The sequence below is a fragment of the Leuciscus leuciscus genome (assembly GCF_965113295.1).
Source record: "Leuciscus leuciscus genome assembly, chromosome: 7".
NCBI lineage: Eukaryota > Metazoa > Chordata > Actinopteri > Cypriniformes > Leuciscidae > Leuciscus > Leuciscus leuciscus.
The window spans coordinates 32539940-32564805 of NC_138731.1; the positions used below are offsets into that span (position 1 = coordinate 32539940).

Genomic DNA, 24866 nt, shown 5'->3' on the forward strand with positions numbered 1-24866 from the left:
GATCAGGTTTTGGTTGCGATGAGAGGCATGCTTGGCTGAAGCTCTGTATGAGGGCGAGTTATGTTACGGAGCCCTCGCTGGACATTTAGTGCAGTTGTATACCAAAATGCGGTCTGAGAGTAGAGTGGTGTGTGACTCCCGCATAAAAAAAAAAAAGACATTGGATTGACTAAAAGGGGCCTTTAAGTATAAATTGTGCAAAAAATTGAGCTTAACATTATATTTTCTAAGAATCACAGTGATGATGTAATTGTTTTTGAGTCCTTGGTACATTTGGACTTAAATGGTTACACAACAGTTTTTCAGAGCAGTGGATTGGGCTCATTCTTTAAAATCTTACCTGGATGGAAAATTTATCCTTGATTGGAGGTCTGGAGATCTAGGGCATGAGAGTATTACAAACATCATGCAATATCATGGCACTGTGGCTGCATTAGTATGGCACTGTGAGCAGGGGTTGGGGAGATGAAGAATGCAGCTACGAAAGCTAACATTCAGAAAAGTTATGGGTCGACATAAAGGAACAAAGCAGGGTGGAGATTTCATTCACATCACTGTGTTATCATCACTTGTAATATAGTGAATAATTTGAAGCACTGGGTGACGCACTTCAACCAACACAGATGGACTTGTGCTGGTAGATGGCGCCCTCTGCTGATCGCCTATCTTCCTTTCTACTTCTCATCCTATTAGGACACAATTACTCAAGGTGAGGACTAGAGATAAGGAGAACAAATTGGGATGAGCTCTTTCATCTCTCATTGTCAGCTTTGTTGATTTAAAGGGTAATCTAGTTGAGATGTGAAAGGATACACACACCACTCTGTAGCCCAGAGCCAGTAGAAAAGCATAAAACTGCATGAGGTTCGATCAGGACGGACGCAACAATTTGAAAAACTTGATTGATTCACTTCTTTAATAAAGTTAAAAGTCAGGGACAGAATGATAGTTGGGCCGGTGTTTTATGGTTTATGTTGAGTTACTCATTTAAAAAAATAAAGTGAAACATTAGCAAGTTTTATTGTTGACATTCTGTTGACAAAATTGAATTTGTTTATTGTTGACAAAAAGTTGGATAAATTGGGTCTTTTTAAGAAAACTGTTATTTTCATATATTGATCTCTTAGCTGTTATAGTCTTTAGTGTCTGTGAGGTTATTCGTCACAACACATGAATAATTCACTTATTTATTTTTAAGAAGAGTACAGATAAAATGCTACTAATTTATTACATTTATTTCAAATCTTAATGGTTGTTTTAGACATTTTCCCAACTGGTGTGTTGCTAACGCATAGAATAACCCATTTGTAAGACAAAAAATTAATGTTAAAATTATACATTTACTTACACTTTTTAAGTAGTCACTAAAACAACATAATTAATAAGACCTCTGCATTTGCAATCTTGTTATTGTGTAAATGCAATGCAATAATACCACAACCAGTCTGTCTGCAGAGCAACTCAATTATACAGTGAGATGTAGTGAATGGTGTTAGTGCAAGAACTAATTAAGAAAGTAGGGTGTTAATAGCAGTGAATCACTAACTTCTTGTTCATTCAATCTCAAGCACAAAAGCAAAATGGAAAGTCAATAGAGGAGGCTAAGAAGACTGAGGGATGCTCTATTCACCTGGCGTCCTTTTGGCTGGATGGTTGATGGCAAGTCCTGTAAAGCAAAGCCCAGCAGTGAAAGAGAGACTGACCATTTACAGAGGAAAGGCAGACTTTGACTCATGAAAGACGTTAACAATAAACAGACAAAACGTGACAAAAAATCTGGTTGAGAGGAGACAATGCTAACTCCACAGGGGAGGATGACAAAAGTTTCTTCATTTTGTGTGAATGCGCATGTTAAAAGAGAAGGCGGCTGTTGAAGGTAAATCTTGCAACAGCAACGCACAACAAAGCAAGGAGCAAGCAAGCAGCTTTAGCACCACACTCCATTCAAGCATGTTCATGAGGTGGAGACTAACTCTCCACTATTAAGAACACCAAGAGGGTCCCACTGGGTCCATATCAGGGATGAGCGATATTAGAAAACATTTATATCATGTTATTCTTACAAATTATGAAAAAAACACATTTACTGAATTTATTCAAATATTACTGGTTTTAAGACTTAAAGGAAAAGGAAGGTTTATCACACATTTAACGAATTATTATTATTCTTTTTTAAAATTTCAATTAAATAATTTATTAGTTACATATTTATTATTACAGCATGCATTTTATATAGATTTATTTATATATATATATATATATATATATATAAATACTTATAATATTTGTATGACTAAATATTGATTAAAAATATTTATTCTGCTTAGAATAATTTTTAGGAATATATCCCAAAAAATACATGACATATAGGAAACCTTTTTCCACTTTCCTAAACTTTTTCCAAACTTGATCCATTCTTTTCAATGTCATTACCAGGCCAGCAGTAAAATATAAGAACATTTCTATTTTCTATAGATTTATTGCGTCAACGTCTGTATCGCCCACCCCTAGTTCATATACCGGGCTAAAGCAGAACTCACTGAATTTTGTTAGAAGTATACATGCAATAAAAATTGATGCTAGGAATCCTTCGCATGCCTCCATAGAGTTTTGCCTAATCATTGTGCTCACTGTCAGCAATTATAGATCACTGATATTAACTCATGGGAATATTTAATTACTATAGTAGATCCCACATTCACTGTACATAACATTCCCCTTCAGTGGATGTACAGTGTTTACAGAAACAGTATTAACACTGACAGTCAGAGTGATTTACAGCAGCACAGAGCACACCAATTTGTGAACTGAGATAACGGAATCTAGCAAACTATGTTCAATGGATGTTACTTGCGGTCTTGTTCAGTCGTTGTGTTTGTGTTTATTGAGATTGTCAAAACAAAAATTCTAGTGAAACATAAAAACAAACTGGGAAAACAAAAAATACCATAAAACTGGACATTAAACAGATTTAATAACATCTAGTGCAAATTAAGAGGGTATGATTGCAAGAATTGGGTGAAATAATCACAAACAACATTAGGAGATTGTTGGGGGGAGGGAAGGGGAGTCGTTATTTGAGGTTGCCTGGGATCCTTACCAAGATAGAACTGTTAAGGCTGGAATGGCCATTAGCAGGGGACTGTCTGGAGGTGGAGGGGGATTCTTTCTGTAATAAGATATAAAGGTCAGCGAAACAGCAGAGCAAACGGACACTAGGCCAACACTGCGGTAAGAAATTGGGGACATCATGTAAGGGAAACCAAAAGATTTGCTTGAGATGAAAGTTATTGAATGGACATTTTTAAAGCATAGTAATGTTACTGTTGCAAAGGGAAATATGCTGTGAACATCAGGCCATATTGCAGCGTCCCACCAGAGGGGGAGCCAACACAACTTGGTGTAAAACATCTTCCCCGAGAGATTTAAAGTAAAATCTGACCTCTTTAATGCCAACATGTGTTTCGTGTGATATGGAAGGGGAGTTTTATAAGAAATATTTATCTGTATGCAATACGGTACAGATTAACTTTATAAATTGTGAATAATGCTGCAACACTGTCAGACTGTGAAACATTCTCACATTATACATCTAAACTCCTCTCAAAATTGGTAATATGTAAGGGAGGGTTCCGGTATCTTGGTTGTGAAATTGGTGTGCGGTAGTGTCTGAACCGGGCCTTTTGGTCCGGCAGGATGGAGGCTTTTGGGGAGAAAAGCGTTAACACGCAGCCATCAGGCAGGCAGTTAGTCACACAAGAGTCCACGGCAACCAAACCCCACCACACAAGGCCACGACAGCACTGCGGAGAGAGGAGACTCGCAGAGACACAGAGCAGAAGAGAATGCAAAGGCCAAAGAGGCCGTTACCTCACAGGACGACTGCTGCGTGCGGTAGCTGGGCACAATCTTAAAGGTGATGCTGCCTCTCATTTCTCGCTGTCAATAGAGAAACAAAAAGCGAATTATTAAAAAAGGTACATTTTACTGGATTATGTCTGGACAATGGTGGTAAAGTTTAATGCCTGTTTAAGAGACTCAAATGAAAATGTGTCATCTACTCATCTTCATGTTGTTCCAAATCCATATGATTTTTTTACTTCAAAGGAACACAAATGGAAAAAAGTAGACAATACAAACAGTAGCTTTGTGTTAAGCAGTGTTCAGATCGACAGGATTCCTAGACTGCTCACTGAGCATGTAATATCTGTTGAAGTTCACCTCACTTGACAAAACGTGTTCATTTGGAACAACCTGCAATGTCATCAAACAGACAACGCTTAAGTAACACATTTGAGGAGTTTAAAGTCACCATGAAATCAAAATTTATAATTCTTATTTTTATGGAATATAGCAGTGTTTATACTAAATGTAAATTTATCCATGCACATCATTGTTTTTAAATAACATGCCCTCTTAATCTTTAATGAAAAAACTATAAATTTTCCTCAATCAAAAAGCCATTTAACTCATATGAAAGGCTCAATAGGGAAGAAAAGATGCTCGCAACTTCTGTTTCATGCCGAGCTTAAGGTATGATGACAAATAAAAAAATAAACTTAAATAAATATAAATTACCATACATTTGTGTTGTGTAATAGACATGACATCCATGTGTATTTAAGTAAATACTTTTATCATTTAACTAATACATTTTTTTTTTAATATATTTTATATTTGAAGGTGCTTAACTGAGTGATAAATGCCTTAACCATGTTTAATATGAAAAGGAATGCAATTTGGTTATATTAGAAGTGTATATTATCTTATTTAACCTGTGAAGTCCACTTTGCAGGGCACTTACAGTCAAATGAACCACTTTTAGAAAAAGAACAAAATCTACTCCAAGTCATCAGTGGTTGAGGTCAGGCAGTCTGGACATTTTGCTAGATAACTCCATTTGTGTTCCATGAAAAAAACCTCATCATAGTTCAAACAACATGAGTGTGAGTAAATGGTAACAATTTAAATGGTTGGGTAAACTATCCCTTTAAAGAAAACCATAGCTTAAAAAAAAGGTTGTTCCCACTCACAAGCATCTTCTGAAGCTGCTCCACCGTTTGATTTGCTACGCTTATGCCGTTGATTTCTCTGATTTCGTCTCCAATGTGTAAAGTTCCTGATTTGTGACAAAGTGAGACATTACACGTGTTAATAAATGGTGGTAGTATTACAGTCTTCATAATTTGATATCTATCTTGACAACTTTCACTTCGTGAGATTGTCCTGCTTGATGATGGCATGTGTTTGTTTGGCAAGTGGGTAAGGCCTGTACGTTAGTGTTACACTGCTGCCAAGTTCTAAGAGATTGTGCAATCTGCCCTTCACGAGGTAACGGCACACACTCTCAAGCTTGCCATGTAGAAATGTGTATTGAGGGGTCTGTTTTGAAGCAGCATCGGTTGCATCTCATTCCTATTAATTTATCAAGAGTTTTTTTTATTTTGTATATTGTTTTTTTGGTGATTTTCCTTTTATTGTGACAGGACAGTAGAGAGATGACAGGAAACGAGGTGGGAGAGACGGGGGATGGGATCGGGAAAGGTCCACGAGCCGGGACTCGAACTCGGGCCGCCCAAGCGCAAAGGCGCTACATGTCGGCGCACTGACCACGAGGCCATTGGCGCCGACAATTTATCAAGTGTTTATGGACATATAAAAATATAGGAGTGGCTGCAGTGTATGTAGCAGTGTGGGGTGATTTTTTAAAGACTACCAGGGTTTAAGGGGGATCTGTTCTGGTGCATGTACCTTGTCTGTGGATCATTCCTCCATGCATTATTCTTGCCACAATGCAATGGTTCAGGTCGTTCATTTTCAACGTGATGCCCTGAAACAGAGCCCACAAACTCATTTGAAGCCACATTGATGTGAACATCAAACTTTCAGGAAGAGGATATACATTTTAACCACTGTGAGAACTTAATCAACAACACGATCAGCTCAGGGTGGCAAAATGCGTGCAGGATCTCACAACACAGGATATTTAATGTGCAGAGCTAGCGTTTGCACATTTAGAAAGTGGAGGGATCAAAACCTCTAAAGTTTAAAGAGAAGCTATGATAGCTACTGTAACTATAAGAGAAACTGTTCTCAAGTTCATGCTAGGCATATACGCTAGACATATAAGTTTATATATGTGTACATGTAAAGTTAAGCATTCATACCATTGGTTCGTCTGTGTTCTTCTGGAACTGAACAAGGCGCACCCGTGTGACATTCTCTATGTCCATGTCTCCGTTCGTGCTTTCGGGTGAGTCTCCGTTGAGGTATGGTGATGTAGGTGGTGGAGTGACCCTCAGTGCCTCGTCACTGTACACCTCATGTGCCACAACATCATGAGTCTGAAGTAAGGCCTTGAAAGAAAGTAATAGAGAGAGAGATATGACACACACACAAACAACAAAATCTCATAGACTTATACTGGAGGTATATTCAGAGTGACAGTCACGCAATTGGCACTGTTCTCATGCTCTAACACCACTCCATTTTCTCACGCAGTTAGAAAACATCATGGAGCAAAGAGGGCATAGACAATGCGCTAAATCACAAAAAGTCTGGGCTGTAAAACGTAAGTTTTATTACGAAATTCAAACAATAAATACCGTTTTGGCGCTTTCAATCTGGCGTGACAGATCGCTGTAGCGCCTCAGATCAAGTGAAGCGGGAGCGCACTTGAACCGATCATCTCTTAGGCCTACTTTTTACTACTATTTGTTACAGCACAGAACAAAAATAAATGAACATCAGAAGGTATGTTGAAAGAACCAGTACAACTTACTGAAATGTGTCATGTCTTGCCACAAAATGTTACATTTACCTCAGAAAAGTCATTCCGTGGCCATAAACTGTACAGTTAGCGAGAAAAATGAACTCAAGAGAGGAGCATTTTGCAAAGAAAAAGGACTATATTACATATTCATTTTCTTTGCTCTAATACCATTAAAAAGTTAGTATTATAACATTATTATAAAAGTATTATTATAAAAACACCTTACATATGCAATATACAAATCAGTTGTAAATTAATATTTAATAACAATATCAGCTGAAAGGGTTCTCTGTATAGATTCTCAACATTAGTTGAGAAAGTCTTTTTCTTTTCTTTGAGAAAAATGAACCTGTAGGGCAGGGTACAATGGGGCTAAATAGAACATGTGCTGTTCAATATGATTGCAGAAAAATCTATAGGCCTAGGTTTTAATTGAACATTGATTGTTTTAACACATTTTGTGGGAAACTTAATTATTATAGTGGTTTGTTTTGTATAAAAATCGTATAAATGTACAAGGTGGTGAGGGGGGCCTTTTACCCCACTCTGGAGGTAAAAGGCTCACCAGAATGGGGCAAAATGTCTCCCTTATTGATACAAATACTTTAGCGTAAGTAATATGTTTTGCATAATATTTTTTCAAAACTTCAGCAAAGTTTGTACAATTTATGTTTGTTCAATCAACATATATTAAAATAAATATTTAAAAACGATATACTCTGAAAGCTTTGAAGATGATCCCATAAAAATGTAATATGGCATTACAGAACAAATTTTGTCAAATCAACTTAGATTATTAATGTTGTTTAGATAACATAATATTTTGAGTTTCTATTTATTAAACCAATATCCTTCAATGTATTAACTCAAAGTTTTCATTCCAATGACCTTATCATTTTAAGGTAACTTACTTAAAAGTTAAACCAACATTTTTTTTACAGTGCACACTAACAGTAAATATTTTACTATATGATATGATTAATATAATATTGTTATGATCTTTATGAGGCAAGTTTTGTGCCATCTAGTGGTTTAGAGCGCCTTTAGCCCTGTTATAACCCATGTATATAAAAATGAATTGATAGAGTCGTGATCGAAATTGAATCCCATCATGAATCGAATCGTGAAAAATCTCACTCCAAGCTGAGCTCAAAAGTTGACAAACCGTCCTAGTAAGGGCTTGCTAGTAAGCAACCAGCTAGTAAACAACTCAGAACACACCAACAAGCAGATAGTAATGCACTTAAATCCATTCAGATTACATTAGCAATCACAGAGCAATGTCTTGGTAATCAATCAAGGAGGCGAGTTGTGCAAGCACCACTCATGTTTTCTTGAGAAATGAACACACTGTTGTTTGGACTCTGAAAGATTTTCTTTCAAAGAAGTCTCTTATTCTCAGCCAGGCTCAATCATTTATTTGATCAAAAATACAAAACTGTAATTTTTTTTGAAATATTATTACAATTTAAAATAACATTTAATTTATTCCTGTGATGGCAAAGCTGATTTATCAGCAGTCATTACTCCAGTCTACAGTGTCACAAAGTGCTTTTTGCTGCTCAAAAAGCATTTCTTATTATTATCATTGTTGAAAACTGAAGTTCTGCAGCATAATATTCTTGTGGAAGCCATAACAATAGATTAGATTAGAATAGAATATATTTTTTGTATCAATGTAAAAGTCACATTACAGTCACATTTGATCAATTTATTGTATTAATTTAGTTAAAAAGAGGATCTTACAGACCCTGCACGTCTGAACAGTAGTGTACAAATCTAGTTGACTATTTATGACAGTCTGCCTTCCTAAAAGTGTGCAGAGCATAACCAAATTAATTAATAATAATAAGCACCACAAACTTTGTCTCTTTTCTTGCCAGCTCATCTGACACTTCCATCTTGTGTGGAATTATGAGAGTGTGAGAAAAGTATCGAGGGCAAGGTCATGCTGGAATTCTACAGCTAGTACCTGATGGTGCCTCCCTCCTCTCTTGCATTTTATCTCTTTTCTTCACACACACACACACACACACACACACACACACACACACACACACGCACGCACGCACGCACACTCTGGATCCTGCTGACGGAGTTGGTGATCACCTAAGGCTTGTTTTTTTTTTCATGCATGAGCTTTTTGACTTATGAAAGCAACCGTTCCCTCTTTATTTCTCTCAGTTCTGTACTAAATCCCCAGTTCAAGTGGAAGTAAAAACATTGTAAAAAGCCCCCAAATAAGTCCCTTGCAGCCTGGATTATGCCAGATTACTTTAATCAATCTCGCTCAGTGTTCCATGACACATCACTTATCTCACACACTTTGAAGAATCAGATTTTCCTATACTTTTTTACTTTTAATCTCACCAACAATTCTCACCCTCACTATATCCCATGATTGAAAGGTAAACCTGTAGAATTATGTGATATTAAAGTTTCAAAAAAAGATATTTTTGAACTGGGGAGGACATTTTCACTTCTAAGAGTTAAAACATGTTTTCTGTGTAAAAAGTGGAGGAATCTTTAATCAGCGAAACCCTCACAAACATTCGGTTTGAAGGGCAAAGGGCAAACTCTCTGCTTCATCTGTCATGAGGTTGTTTGTCCAGATGAGAATAATGCTCTGAACACAATTGACGAATATCTCATTGATTATAGAAGATTACAGAAAAGGATTGCAAAGAATGAGATGGTGAAATAAGTCTGCTGACAACATCCTGAATAAACATATTTACCTCAAAAAGACTAAGTACAAGTGCTCTAATTAATCTCTCAAAGATAGATTTCTGACTGAAATTTAAGCAAACTTGAAGACTCCACTTTTGCTGTTTAACTGTACTTCATGATGTTAGCAGTGCTCTCTAACGCTAAGATTATAATAAAGGATAGCCTTGAGATCCTTAAAGTCAATATGAAATGACGTCCACAAACCATTTTACTTTCGTAATGCAACATACACTGCAATTAAAACGTTTTGGGTCAGTAAGATTTGTTTCTGTTTTTGAAAGAAGAGGCTTCTAAGCTCTCAAAGAAGAGGCTTCTAATCAAAGAAATGTTCAAAGAAGAGGCTTCTAAGCTCTCTCACAGTAATACTGTGAAATGTTGCAATTTAAATATTGATATTTTTTCTATTTTAATATATTTTAAAATGTTCATTTATGTGATGACAAAGCTGAATTTTCAGCAGTCATTACTCCAGCCTTCAGTGTCACATGATCCTTCAGAAATCAATCTAATATGCTGATTTGGTGATCAAAAAACTCTTAAATATTAACATTGTTGAAAACAATTGTGCCGCTTAATATTTTTGTGGAAACTGTGCAACATATTTTTCAGGATTCTTTGATGAATAGAAAGCAAAAAAAAAAAAAAGTGTGATAATTAGTGTGATAATTTAGTGTGATAATTACTAAATAGATATGTGGCTATTGGCTACCATTATCCAACAGTCCGCACAGCCTAAATTACATCAGGAAGAGGAAGGTTACGTGTTGATTAAATATTACAAAGAATAACATGGACCGATAATTAATTTATAACAAGACCAGAACATGCATTAAGGAAAGTAAATAGGGTTATACAATTTTGATTTCATATTGACTTGTTGAGGTGTTTTTGTAAAGAGATTATCAAAAGAATTCGAGCTGCGTTGCTGTGACTCACCATGAAATGGGGCTGGGATAGGATCCGTCTCAGTTCTTTAGCGTCTGCATTCTCCGGGTAGCATGAAATCTCCTCCAGTACCTACAGACAGACAGAGTCATCAGGCTTTACCTCAGGCTGTCATCTCCACGCTAAGTATATCTCTTGAGGTGAGTAAAGATGCTATATCTGACATAGGTTTTTTAATCTCATACACTGCAACGCAACTTTGAGCTGGACTGCTGAGACCCCACACACCATTTATCAGAACAGACACACACACACACAAATTTCTGGCATGACCCTTAAACCCCATGTGACCAATAAGCACTGCTGTCTGGACTCATTTGGCCCTTCTATTGGCGGGGTAGGACGGGTCAGGTGGGAAGGGGGTGATTTGGCACAGTACTGCAGATATGTCACAACTCCCCGCTGAATGCTTCTGAGCGCCGGAACCTGAACGTCTTTTGAAACCACACTAATCATCTCTAATGAGCTCTAATCAATGTGTAAACCCATCTGCCAGTCAACATCACTAAATGTAAAGCTCAGACATTTACAAGAATCCGTGTAGCTAGAAATTTCCACATGTTCTACAAACGTGGTAAAAAGAAGTGGACATAAGATTGGGAAAATGTCTGCAGCTTACATATTCCAGATGTTTCAAAGCCGTGCTCGACCCGTCTTCAGCGGAGGTCTTAGCATGAGAGACACACACAGGAGAGTTTTATAACATTTGATACATATAGTCTGTGTAAGAAGCAGCAGAGTCGAAGAATGAATTTTGGAGGTAGGCATTTCGCCGTCTCCGCAAGATTCAGTTGCTCAGGAAAACAGTGAGAGGTGATGGGTTAGTTTCCGCCCCGCTGGCTCTAAGCAATACAAAGAGGATAATCCTTAAGCATTTCACCACTGCCAGTGATCACAAGCAAGAGGCCAAGGAGGGTTATTCGAGAGCACAGCTCTTTAATCACCAGCCAGCCTGAGTTCCTTTTTGATGTGCAATACTAAAGGAAGTAGTTGAGCTTTATAGGTTGTGTGACTTGTGACTGAGAAGAAGGGACTGGTTTTAGAGGAGTCAAGACTAAGAGAACCACTGAGGGAGGCCATCAAACTATAGATTAAGACCAGAAGCAACCATCAAGACTAGTTTGAAACTTACTATTTTTATCTTAGAGAATGCAGATGGTTTTAACTATCCAAACTAAGATTATTTTAATCTCATTATGGGAACCTGAAGATGAAAATCTGTTTAACACATCTGTTTGATCAAGCTTATCAGATAGCATCAAGTTAGGATTCGTTGACATATTCAGAAAGCTCCAGTTGACGCAAATAATATATGATAAGACATTATCAGTTTTGGTTCACTAACTTCAAGTCAACAGCATTCGCAACCCATTTTACTTCAAGAAAAAACTGAACTGAATGGGGGACTACTCCCCTCCCAAAACAGTCGAGATGTAATGGAAGCGGCAACAGATCTTTTCTTCTCAATTGTAAAGAACATCTAAATAAATGTGAGCTTGCAGTCGGTTGTGGAGTGGCATGTTTAAGCTAACTAAATGATTGGAGAAGTCTGTCGTTTCACCGGAACATTTAGTCAAAAGAAATAAAAAAATAAGAAAAATGTTCACATATGTACATAGATGAATCATTGACAAAAAGATCAATAGGGCTGCCCCCTAATAGTCGACTACACGTTAGTCTTAATTGACCAAATTTTAATTATTTGGTTAGTCACAGAAAAAAAGAACTCTACAGGAAGTGATGAAGTCACACAGTCCATGACAGACAGATCATTAACACGGCTGGTCCATGTGGTAATTACAGAAGCCTATGTCGGGCAGGAAATCCAAATGTTCGCCTTTCATTCATCAACCTCAAATATGGCTTATCATTTGAAACATGTAGGTAGCAGCCTAATGTTAGCCACCTTACATGGCTTCTCGCTCAAATGTTATCCTAGATAAATGTGCGCATATCCAAGTATTCATGCGGAGATCACTTGCATTTTTCCTGATAACAGCGAAATTAACTTAAAATAGACTAATACATAATTTAAAACTGTGTCTACTTGTATTTGTGTGCACTCAAAATTACAACAAAACTCGAGCTTTAGTGAAATAAAAAGAACAAACAGGATGCACTTTCTGCCATCTCTGCCACAAAAATGATCCGATACCAATACTCACACAAGCATATACATGCCTCACAGACATATACTATATATATAGAAAGCTTGAAATGGCTACTTTTAAATGAACCAATTCAAATTTGAAAACAAATATTTTCTGACTACGTAATCCGAATGAAACGTCAAATTCATCTTTTTTTAGCCGACACTGACTCAAAAAACACCAGTTTACCTATAAATTATTCAGTAAGTCTCCTTGCTGTTTTTTTTCTGACAAATTCAGAATCATTACTTTTCCTAGTGCGCTGTGGTAAATGATAAGCGTGTGCTTGCGGACTAATTTATATTTTAAAGTAATATTTAAGTAACTAATTTAATATCATAAATGTGCGACTAGTCAACTATTCGCTTAAATGAACAACTACTAGTCGACTAGAAAAATCTTTATTCGGGGGCAGCCCTAAAAATCAATAATATGTATTAACCAAATAGATAGAGTGAATTTAGATGAGGATGTAAAAAAATCCATCATCATTTCCTATTATTCCCATAATATTTACTACATTGAATTAAATTAATTAAAGTGCTACATTTTAGACTGCATTACCTTGACTTTACCTTTCTTGCCCAGCTGTCCTCATTAACATCAGCTGTTTATAAGAAATACTATATCAATGTCTTTTATGTCTTTAGAGCCAGCAAGGGATTTTTTTCTTTTGAATGCTCGTAAAGTTACTGGATATTGTGGTTAATGGATAGTTAAACTTCATTTAGTGTGTTAAGAACAAAATAAAACCATTAGCATAACTATTTACTGTCTATTTGTGTTAATTGTGAAGATTTTAACAGTTTCTGTCCAAATGAAGAGAGCAAACGCTTCAGCCAACAGTGAGGAAACCACACAGACAGTCACACATCAAACATACAGCCCGATAAGATCACTAAATGCATGTTCACTTTCTCAAATTTACTTTCAGGTAAATTGAGAAGCGTCATGTCAGTCTCTGTGATCTCAATGATAATCTTCTGCACTTACATATCAATGGCTATAAAACAGCTGCTTTGTCCAAATCCACACAGTAATTATTCTATTTTTTTTCTCTAGTCTACTCCGTAGGTAAAAGCAAACACACACATTCATTTGTTAATGTGGATTTTTTGACTGCAACCTGGTTTGATGCATTCTAATTCACCAGGAAGAAAACAGTCATGTGTTCACACAAGCAATAGACCACTAGGGATCTGTAAATGTCACATAAATCATACACTGAGATTAAAAATTCTAAGAGGCATTGACTACAAAACAGGCCTCTGGTTGAGGCCTTTTGTTAAACTATATAAAATTACATGAATTTCTGTCACATGGTGCTTTCTAAATAACAGGTATGAACAGAGACGGTATAAAATTACTAAAACAGATTTGCTATTTGAAAAGCTAAAATTTGTGAGACCATCATCTGTAAAATAAATTTTATTTAAAAAAAATGTATACGAAGCAAGCCATAATGTGTTTTTTTACCATGTTATCAGCTTTCAGTTATAATATGAAAATTCAGCTCACTTCAAGTGTTACAAATGAATTTAAGAAATTTGTCATGAAAAAAGCCACAAAGCAGAAGTAAAAAAAACCATGATAGAAATATGCAGTGAGGAAATTCAGTTTCTAGGAAAGCCAAGGTGTGAGGTCATGCAGTGAGCCATTTCTGAATATCCATATGAGCTGTGTTAAAATGGAAATATAAACTAGACAGAATAGTTGTTAAAAAAAGAAGGACAAACATACACCAAAATATTCTGATAAACAGATTATTAAATATTTAAAAATGTCGTTCTGAATTAACACATTCAAGTCATCTAAATATTATTCTAAGTCCTGAGTCACATTAACATACTTTTTTGTCGAAGAAATTGAAAAGAGGCATTAAACTGCATCTTTTCTGAAATGGACAGGTTGTGCATAAAAGTAGAAAAAAAATTAGTCCTGGTAGAGGTTTATTTTTATTTATTTTATTGACAAACAAGTCAAAAACTACAATGAAGGTAATTAAACTTGTGCTAGGAACCTCTCAGTACCTCATAATGTTTTATTTGCAACTACAACAGCATCTTTCCATTACTGTAGCCTGCACTCACCTCTTTGGCTCTCGATACTGCGTCACTTGCAGGATTCCGGATTTGCGGTGAAGACTTGGTGTTTATCTTGTCATATAGCTGAAAAAGTGAAAATGGACAGAACAATAATCAGAAGACTCCTTGGCTCCTTTTGCTTTTTGAGTAGAGGAAAAACAATAAGAGGTTAACCCTCACAAACAATAGTATTTCACTGACATTGCTGCTTTTGTTAGGGGGCTGCAAATTGTCATCACAACTGAGCAGCTCTATTACATGTAACAGGCTACAGTTTTTCAAGCAATATGTTAATAAAAAAGATGAATAATTAAATACTTTTTAAAATGTATTCCAGTGATGAACAGCTGTAATTGCATTAACAGATGTTTTCCATGTCTCCAGAGGTCATGCCTACAGGTACATTATTCTGCACATCTGAGTCAGCTGCAGTCTGCTGTGAGTTATTTGCACTGAAATATTTTTGTAGAACACATTTGTTAATATGTGATTCTTCAGTGGCTTAGCTCTAGTGTCAACCCTCGCAGGATGAGCCATTTCACGGCTAGGATCACACCTCTATTACATCCTTTTAGAGTGCACAGGATATCCATTCTTTATCTATATTTCACAATCTCACACATACAGTTTTAGCTGAGTTCAAGGGTAGCATTGAGCAAACGTTGCAACACCTCCAGCAACAATAAATATGAAAATATCTCACAAGTTACTCACCACAGCCAAAGAAAAAACAACCAAAACCGAAGTTAAACTCCAGGCAAAGTTGGACCTGATAGGATCTTAACCCCTCTGTCCTCTGTTTCATGAAGGTAGAGTTACACTCAGAGCTCGAATGGAGAGGATGGCAAAGTCTGGAGTAACTCTTCTGATACACAGATACTGCTGGAGCCACAACAGTCAAAAAGCACGGAGGTTGACAATAGGTGCTATTGTTTCCCTCCCTATTCAGGGTAGGAGTTGAGTTCTCAATGGGACGACATGCATTCACACCCTCCTGGTGATAATCTTACCCACAGAGCCCTCCTCTCTGCTTTCCTCTGGCCTGTGGCTATGGAGACAGACCCTATCATCCACACTGGGTTGTACCAAGCTGTATGCCTCTCTATAGAGGCCTTGGTATACAGACACACACACACACAAATATAGAGACTGGGAAGAGAGTTCACAGCTGCACTTATTCACACACACACAAAAATGTGCATAATGCCATAATACTAAAAGACACAAGTGCACATGTGTGTGTGTGTGTGTGTGTGTGTGTCTGTGCTGAGGCAATGCAGCGTGTGTGCTTGCAATGAATGAACAAAGAACAATGCATGAACAAAGTCCATTGAGTTCTAAAATAAACAAAAATTCTGAAATTGGTCTACTGACATTTATTGTCTGATCAGCTGTGGTAGCCAGAAAAGAAACTACAAGTTAGTTCTGGCCAATGATTTCGAGTAAATTGATATCTGTAGCATGGATGGCTTTTTGTTTGGGTAGTGGAAGGGTAATGATCAAGATTGTAGGCTGTTAGCAGCCCATTGTGGAAGTCACCAAGAACAAATCCTGAACTACTACTTGTGTGCAATTACCCACAAATCACTCCTCCGGGGCTGTGCCAGCAATGAATATACTGTAAGATGATTTGTTACATGTCAAGAGACCAAATCCAACCTGTTTACACAGGTTATAGCATAGCCAAACTTACTATGGCTAATAGTTCAAATCAGTTATGTTAAATGCTACAAGTGAATTTAGGCATCACAACATTATATTACACAGTATGAAAAATGGATAATCATTTTGAGATTCACACTTAACAGTGTTATAAAAAGATTTACTGTTTTCATTGAATTGAACATTAGATGAAGGCAAAGGTAAAATAAATGTTTTAAAAATAATAATCTAGCTGACAATCTAGCACCCTGAGATCCCCAGGAAATTGCACAAAGCCAGTTAATCAGACTGGAACTGCAATCTCAGTGAACTCTAGTCATTTTTTTTGTGCAATATGCATCAGAAGGTCTGTGAATGATCCGAGGCCGAGACTAGGTTGTTGCTGACACATCAAAAGCAAGAAAGAAAGAAGAAAATCCTAATTTGACATTTACTTTAAAGTTTTACCATTTTATCAAGGAGTAATTTGGAAACAGCTATTCATGCATTTGTTACATCTAGGCTTGATTACTGTAATTCTCTGTATTATGGCATTTCTCAGGCTTCCATTTCTCGTCTGCAGTTGGTTCAAAACGCAGCCGCTAGACTACTTGAAGGGATGCGAAAGTACGACCACATAACACCCATCTTAATGTCTCTGCACTGGCTTCCGGTAAAGTATAGGATTGAGTTTAAAATTTTATTATTTGTCTATAAAACTCGGAATAATTTGGCACCTCAATACTTAACGGATCTTCTGACTCTGTACACTCCATCCAGAAACCTGAGATCCTCTGACCTTGGCAGTCTTACAGTCCCTAAAGTAAAACTTAAAAAACGGGGTGATCGCGCTTTTGCCGCTGCTGGGCCGAAGCTGTGGAACAGCCTTCTTCCTTCTATTAGGCATGCTCCATCTATCTGTACTTTTAAATCTCAGCTCAAGACTCATTTATTCACCTTGGCTTTTAACACTTATTTTTCTTTTATTCTATTGAGTGCTTTTTGTCTTGTCTGGTATTTATGTATGTATATTGGTTTTATTTTTGTGTCTTTTTTATTCCTTGTAAAGCACTTTGGTCAGCTTTGGTGGTGTCTTAAATGTGCTCTATAAATAAATGATTGATTGATTGATTGATTGATTGATTGATTGATTAAAATTGTATGGGGTGTGTATATGTATATTTGCCTGTATAGTACAGTCTCTTACATCAAGCAATGTGTGGAGGTGATGGTCCTGGAAGACGCTGTGTAGAAAGTCCAGGTCTTTCTCACTGCAGTCTGTCAGTGCATGGATCTCCTCCAAACTGTCCAGCACTTGTGACACAGCCCCTTTACATGCACACAAACACAAGCGAGCAAACACCATGACCTTCAGATACCCAGGAAAAGTAACTTGATTTGAAAGAATCAAGACTTCGTAAAGGGACAGACAGTGACACCTACTTTCTGCAGCTAGTAGTCCTGCAGGGTGGCCAGCATAGAAACAAGCAACAAATATTACTTCAACAATACAGAGATGAATTGTCATGTGATTAGAGATAGGATTCACCCACACTCTTAAGTGCGCACATAAAACAATCAGTTTGTGAATAACTACTTACAAACGCACATTCAAATGAAATTCCCAGTATATCTTAGGGGATATGTTCAGAACACAAATTAAGATATTTTTTATAATATCTTAATAAAATCTCTCCATTGACAGCTACGCAACTACCACTTTGACACTTCAAAAAGTTCATAAAGTGATCATAAAACAAATCCAAATGAATTGAGTGGTTTAGTCCAAATTTTCTAAAGAGACAGAATCGCTTTATATGATGAACAGATTGAATTCAAGCTTTTATTCACATATAAACATTGATCAGCGAACATAAACAGAATCTCAACTGAACCTGGTTTATGCACAAGAATGAACCTCATCGCCTCTTGTGGAAGCTCAAATGTGTTGTTTAACACACGAGAATGAACTTCACTGGTTCTCGCACAAAGCAAACATGCTTGAGCTTCCATTGATCATAACGGATGTGTGTTGATGAATGTTTATATGTGAATAAAAGCCTAAATTCAATCTGTTGAGCGTAGAAACTGATCGTGTCTTCGGAAAATTTGGACTATACCACTCAATTCATGTGGATTAGTTTTACGATCTCTTTATGAACTTTTTGAAGTGTCAATGTGGTAATTGCGTAGCTGTCTATGTACGGACAGAAATCGCTCAGACTTTATTAAAAATATCTTAATTTGTGTTCTGAATATGAACACAAGTATTTGATTTGGAATGACATGAGGTTGCGTAATTAATGACAGAATTTTTGGGTGAACTAACCCTTTAAATTCTGTGTTAAGTGAAAAAAGCATGTAACCACAATTGGCATGAGAAATAAACAGGAAACATAAACTAGGCTGTGAACCAACTTATTTGTGGTCAGTGTTGGGAGCATGTGAAATTTACACTGAGGTCTGTAAGATATTTAAACAAGACTGTTTCTGTGAAAATTTAAATAAAATAAAATAAAATTTGAGTGGTGCTTGCCTAAAACTCACTGGCTTAATGATAAGGTATTGTGGGTGGTTGTTAGGGTGTTACTAAGCAGTTTCTAGAGCTATTTGTTTAATGGCTCAAGTCAAAAGAGGCCACCCTAAATCTTCATGACATTTTTATCCATCAACTCCCTCAACGTAACTCTATGAGATTTTTTGTCTGTATAGGATTCACCTCTTCTCAACCGGCAATGTGATTTGAGGAATATTTCATGCCTGTAGCGGGATAGCTTACTGAGACTTAGAGATTGGTTCAAATCCCTAAATTGTGCGCAATAATGACCATGATGCTTTTCTTAGCAAGTTACCAATAAGCTTAATTTCTTTCTCTCTGTCTGCAAATAACATCAAAGTAACCAAAACACTGTGATAAGAGACTACAAGACCGATAGTTCAGCACAAAAAACATCAGTTCAGGAAGTGAGTGGGAGCTCATGTTGCATCTCTGCTGGTTGCTGTAGTACCTGATGAAGTAGGGTCCTCAGAGAAGTCAGGCAGTTCTTCAGGTGGGTCACCATAGAAAGAGTTGAACTTGTGACTTGAGACTGCGGCGAGCACTGCACCCTGTGAAGCCGTACAGATATTGATTAACTCTGCATATTTGGCAACAACTGAATTTAGCTGACATTCCCCTCTAAACATGTATTTCTATCCTTTTTACTTTCACAGTGCAATGCACATAGTACAATGTGGCTGCCCTACTTATTATTTACTTGTGGTCTTTATATTACACTGAAGAACATGCACATGAATCATGCACAAGAGCAGTTCCTAAAACAATACGCAGACTCTAAAGTGTCAATAACTCACTTTTAACTTCCTCCTGGCATTGAACTTCCTCAGCTGCTCGACTGTTTCAAGAAGGTGGATTTTGTAGGCATAGCGGTCTCTCTCCTAACAGGAAACACACACACTTCAAATGGTGCTTATTCATCTCATTAAAGAAGGGCAACTAAATTCCATAAATTATTGCAGAAACATATGTAAATCTACATTAATCTAAATCTACAAAAAAAAAAAGAAAAACATATAATAAAGCATATTAAGAAAACATAATGCTGAAAAATAATATATAATTAGTGTATATAATGCATACAGTTTCTATGATTTTAATAGCATTATTAATTAAAACAACAATAGCAACAACCAACAACAACAATAATAAAACTCAGTAAGATCAGTAAGCAGATATTTCTTGAGTTATGTTGATACCTTGAGCCAGGGGTGGTTGAGAGCTTCATACACTGTGATCCTCTCGGCAGGGTCCAGCATCAGCATACGACGAACCAGGTCTTTGGCACTCTCTGAGATGTGGCCCCACTGCCGTGGGTTCATCTGCAAAGCACACGCATACATAAATGGACAAACCCAGTTCCTCTGATACAACTTTTCCACCAAAATGGTGATGTTGCCAGAATCAATGCTCAGAATCTGCCAACATTTCCACGGACAATAATGACACTTGATACTAATGTACTAAAGTGATTTATGTGTAAAAAGTAACTGACTTCAGGTTTCTTACCTCATAATCTAAACAAATCAGTATATGTTGCCACTTTTATTAGCCTGACTTGAGCCCCCTTTGAAGGCCTTAAAGATATTTCCAGCATGTCTTGACGGACTATGCTATTAAACTACTACCTTGTATTTTCCTTTAATGATTGCTTCAAACAGGCGTTCTTTGGTGCCATAGAAGGGCAGGCAGCCACTCAGCAGGATGAAGAGAATGACACCACAGCCCCAAACATCCACAGGTTTCCCATAGGGTTCTCTTTTCACCACCTCAGGGGCCATGAAGTGCGGAGTGCCGACCCGGCCTGCGGCACAGACAACATGTCACGTGTGAGCACCCATTCAAATACATGCAAAAGAGCTGTCGCTGATACAAGATTTAAACAATCAAGCAGCACAATCATGCATACACTGTCACTCACAAACAGCAGTAGTGACAAAGAGCTCATGGATCAGGATAAAATCATTGCCTGAATGATTCGAAATCTAAGACCCAATTTACGAAGCAACACTGAGTAAGAATGATTATATCATAAGTGGTTTTGTATGATAAAATAAGGAACTACTATATTAAAATTCTGATGAGTTTCAGTTCTTCAAGCCAATATAATGAAAATAGGATGTTATTTCTTTGTGTAGTTTGTGCTTCATTTAACTTTAATTACATGCTTTTACATATGAATAATGTTGACCAGAAGCTTCTCAATGCATGAGTCACTGACGCCTCTAGTTTGCAGGTAGAGTACACAGGAAATGTCCATGTGCTGTGTGTTACAAGTTTAAACAGGGTTTTTTCAAGTACCTCCAGCCACTAATCCGGACTCTCCCAACTGTATAGCCACACCGAAGCCACCCAGTTTCACTGGAGCAGAGTTCTCCTTTGATGCCAGCAACACACAATGAGGCTGCAGTGAAAAAGAAAAAGAAGACAAAAAAGATAGTTACTCTGTTGTACAAACCACACTGGAATTTACATTGAAAGGGAAGGGAAGTGAAGACACATTGTGATTAATTAAATATGTAATGTGATTCTGAGTGATTTCTGAAAACTAATTTATCAGTAAACAGTGAAGAAATAAAGAAAATGTTTATTTAAACAAAATCCAGACAAAATCTTTAACAAAAGTATTGTTTCAATTATAGTTTCAATTGTTTGCTTTTTTTGTGGATTTATTCCATCAATCTACACATAATGATGACTGCCACATGTTAGATGGGTGGGTAATGGAGGAGGTTTGATAAAATACCTATATTTGTAAAATGGAATGTCCTGTTTTGACAATTTGAAGGAAATAAAATGAAAATAAAAAGTATGAATCATAAATTGTATTTTCATAAAATCTCAACAAGTGGAATATCACCCATTAGTAAAACAATGTAAAAATAAGATAATATAATCACAATTAAATATTTTAAATTGATTAAATATCATTTCAACATTGTTCAGCAGGCCTAATATATCTGATCTGGAGGTCACGAGAACTGAGGTGGAGTTGAAATATGGTTTTGAGACAAGCTCTTCCCCCTTTAAAAGAACCTCCGCACTTTTTTTTGTGTTAATACTGTTTGGTGCACAGCTGTGCTCTGCGGTAAGTCAACCGAGGAAGTTTGCAAATACAGTTCTGAAGAGAGATTAGACAGAGACATTCAACATGAAACTCAAGTTTTCTGATGGACAGAATTAACAAGGCAAGTTACTCTCCAATTACCTAGTACACATCAGACATTTAGTTCAATGCAAACTATTATAATTAGTATTATAATGACATCTGTTTGTCTTTCTAAGATTTGATTATGCACATGCAAAGATGAGCAACAATCTTCAAAACTTCTCCAAAGCGTCACCGACCAGCATGTCAAAAATTCCCCAGCAAGACTGCCATATGGACAACACCAGCTTGCAGGTTCCGCTGGCTATTTTGTACGCACTCTTCTTCCTGTTCGGGTTGGCTGGAAACCTGCTAGCTCTTTGGGTGTTTCTGCGAGTACATCCAAAGAAAAACTCTGTTCGCGTTTTTCTCATTAACTTGGCTCTGGCTGACTTACTTCTTGTGATATGCCTGCCTTTCCGAGTGGTGTACCATTCCAACCATGACCGGTGGGTGCTGCCGCCATTACTGTGCAGGATAGTGGGTAACATCTTTTACATGAACATGTACATTAGTATAGTCTTACTGGGCTTCATAAGTGTAGACCGTTACTTGAAGTTCCAGAGGGCATCCTGTAGGCGGGTGTTTCTGCAGAGCCGGTGGAGTGTACTTCTCTGCTGTGTCATCTGGACTGTGTCACTTGCTGCAGTTACGCCACTTATTGTCCAGACTCCAGAGAATGTTGAACCCCAACAGTGCTTCCAATATAAAAAACTGCAAAAATCCAAATGGCAAGCCTATTTGAACTTTGCTGTCGTGGGTATATTTTGGGTGGTCTATGGTGCGTTGGTAATCTCCTATGGAAGGATCGGAATGAAGCTCCTTACAGCCTCCAGAAAGAACCCAGATTTCCCAAACGCAGTCAAGTATAACAAAACAGCATGGAAATCCTTCTTCGTGCTCTTCCTCTTCACAATATGTTTCGTGCCCTACCACTCAGTGAGGATTTTTTATATTATGTCACAGATGGAAACTGGCACATCTTGCGACAGGATAAATGTGTTGGATAAAACCAATGAAGTAGTTCTACTCCTATCTGCACTTAATAGCTGTCTGGATCCAGTCATGTACTTTTTGTTGTGTAGTTCTATTCGCAAAATGATGCTGAAAATCATCTGTAATCGCTTCTGTCAGCAAATCACCAGAGGACTGATGAGTTCTAGTGACACTCCTCAAGAACAGCCAAAAATCAGTATAGTTATGCCTATGACAGACGCCCAGGAGCATGAAGTGCAATGAGAGTTCATTAAACATATGAACCATGTCCAAAGGCACAGCAAAGTTAAAGGAAACAGTTCTATGTTGTGAACAGCGTGAGTTTCCTTTTGTTAACCATCGAAAACACTACTTTTATAAAAAAAAAAAAGAAAAAAGAAAAACACAAATTTTTCAAAAAAGAGCAAACTATTTTTTTTTACACTTTACAACAAGGTTCAATACTTTAAAAAAATGTTTTTGCATCATGAACTAACAATGAACATTGTTAAAGCATGTATGAAACATTTTAAAGCATGTATTAATCTAGGTTAGTTAAATAAATACATACAATTTTATTAATAAATTGAAAATGACTATTACTTAGAACTATTGTTCATTGTTAATTAATTCATTTGAATTTATGTAGCTTGACGCGTTACAAATGTATTAGTATTAGGGCTGTCGAATTAACGTGTTAATTGAATTAGTTATACAATAATTAGGCTACGTGAATGAAATGATTAGCGCATTTAACTCACCCGCCCCACCCCAGACCTACGTAGGTCATCTTACATTTCAAACAGTTGATTGGTGACGAACAAAGCAGATCAACAACTCATTATAATATGTAGCCTACCTTCAAGATTTCAGGGCAAAAATGCCCCTATATGAGTTTTTGTCTCATATTTAAATCATATGATAAGCCAATAGATAACTGTTAAGCAGTATCAATGATGAGAGTAATATCACACAAGTGCTGTTTTTGTCCCGACTAGCACTGGTGCAAATGTGATATTATGCTTTTATTCAACAGTTCAAAAAATAAGAAGTTAATATAGTGTGATATTTTAGACACAATATTGTTTGTTTTTGCTCAATTTTGGCAATGAAAATATTACCTACAAAGCCAGAGCAGAACTGTTGTGCATCTCCGAACAATGTGTTTTGAGCGAATCAATCGGGTGAAGCAGATTCAATAGACATTTTATGTCATTCCTGAATGAATCAGCCGTTTAGACGAATCAAATGAATGAATCAATGACTCAATGACTGACTTATTTAGACATTTACCACCACCTACTGGCAGTTTTACTTTCTAATTTAGAGTTTCACTTCATGAAAAAAAATATAATATCATATTTTGGGGACAGTTTGCCCAAACATTTTTATTGTTTATTTACATTTACCCACCCTTGCGTCATTTCAAAACTGTATGATTTTCTTTCTTTTGCGGAACATAAATGAAGATATTTTGAAGAATGTTGGTAATCAAACAGCTTTGGTCTGTAATATATCTTAATACCAATTCAGATGCAGCTTCTGAAAAAATCATGGCCATTTTAGTCTAAAGGTTTATGTGTACTAATCTCTAAGTTGAATCAAATAAAACATATGTTTCTAAAGCTACCTTTTGTAATGTTTATTTGATGCTTTTTCTGATTTAACACAATAATGACTTCAAATGATCTTTTGGGGGTTATTTCTCAGCCAAATTTGAAATGCAATTAATTAGATTAATTAAACGGCACATCATGTAATTAATTAGATTTTTCTTTTAAATGATCGCTTGCAGCCCTAATTAGTATATATAAAAATGATCATTAAGCTAAGATTAATGAATGATGTACAAGCATTGTTTATG

General features: G+C 36.7%; 2 protein-coding genes and 1 long non-coding RNA gene across 17 annotated transcripts in view; 2 read left to right on the top strand and 1 right to left on the bottom strand.

The window, feature by feature from the left end:
* The window catches only part of caska (calcium/calmodulin-dependent serine protein kinase a), a 163537-nt gene that overhangs the window by 13028 nt on the left and 125643 nt on the right, over positions 1-24866 (bottom strand). Inside the window, exons 6-21 of one of the 15 annotated variants that reach the window (XM_082174496.1) lie at positions 21181-21283; positions 20505-20683; positions 20079-20201; positions 19677-19760; positions 19331-19430; positions 17530-17651; positions 14688-14765; positions 11067-11114; positions 10439-10519; positions 6168-6356; positions 5752-5830; positions 5034-5119; positions 3871-3939; positions 3101-3169; positions 1631-1666; positions 341-379 (exon numbers count right to left, since the gene is read on the bottom strand). In XM_082174496.1, coding sequence (XP_082030622.1) covers positions 341-379; positions 1631-1666; positions 3101-3169; positions 3871-3939; positions 5034-5119; positions 5752-5830; positions 6168-6356; positions 10439-10519; positions 11067-11114; positions 14688-14765; positions 17530-17651; positions 19331-19430; positions 19677-19760; positions 20079-20201; positions 20505-20683; positions 21181-21283 — 1485 coding nt within the window. The remainder of the gene's footprint in view (positions 1-340; positions 380-1630; positions 1667-3100; positions 3170-3870; positions 3940-5033; positions 5120-5751; positions 5831-6167; positions 6357-10438; positions 10520-11066; positions 11115-14687; positions 14766-17529; positions 17652-19330; positions 19431-19676; positions 19761-20078; positions 20202-20504; positions 20684-21180; positions 21284-24866) is intronic. The other 14 variants (XM_082174503.1, XM_082174505.1, XM_082174504.1 and 11 more) reach the window with 14 other exon arrangements.
* Positions 1-24866, top strand: part of LOC309502238 — a 209991-nt gene that overhangs the window by 9359 nt on the left and 175766 nt on the right. The window lies entirely within an intron of this gene.
* Positions 21295-24631, top strand: gpr34b (G protein-coupled receptor 34b). The gene is made up of 2 exons (XM_082174519.1): positions 21295-22067; positions 22165-24631. Exon 2 carries the CDS (start codon positions 22187-22189, stop codon positions 23264-23266), a length of 1080 nt encoding a protein of 359 aa, XP_082030645.1. The 5' UTR covers positions 21295-22067; positions 22165-22186; the 3' UTR covers positions 23267-24631.

Coding starts and splice junctions, on each gene's coding strand:
- gpr34b (XM_082174519.1), top strand. CDS start 22,187: ATGAGCAACAATCTTCAAAACTTCTCCAAAGCGTCACCGACCAGCATG.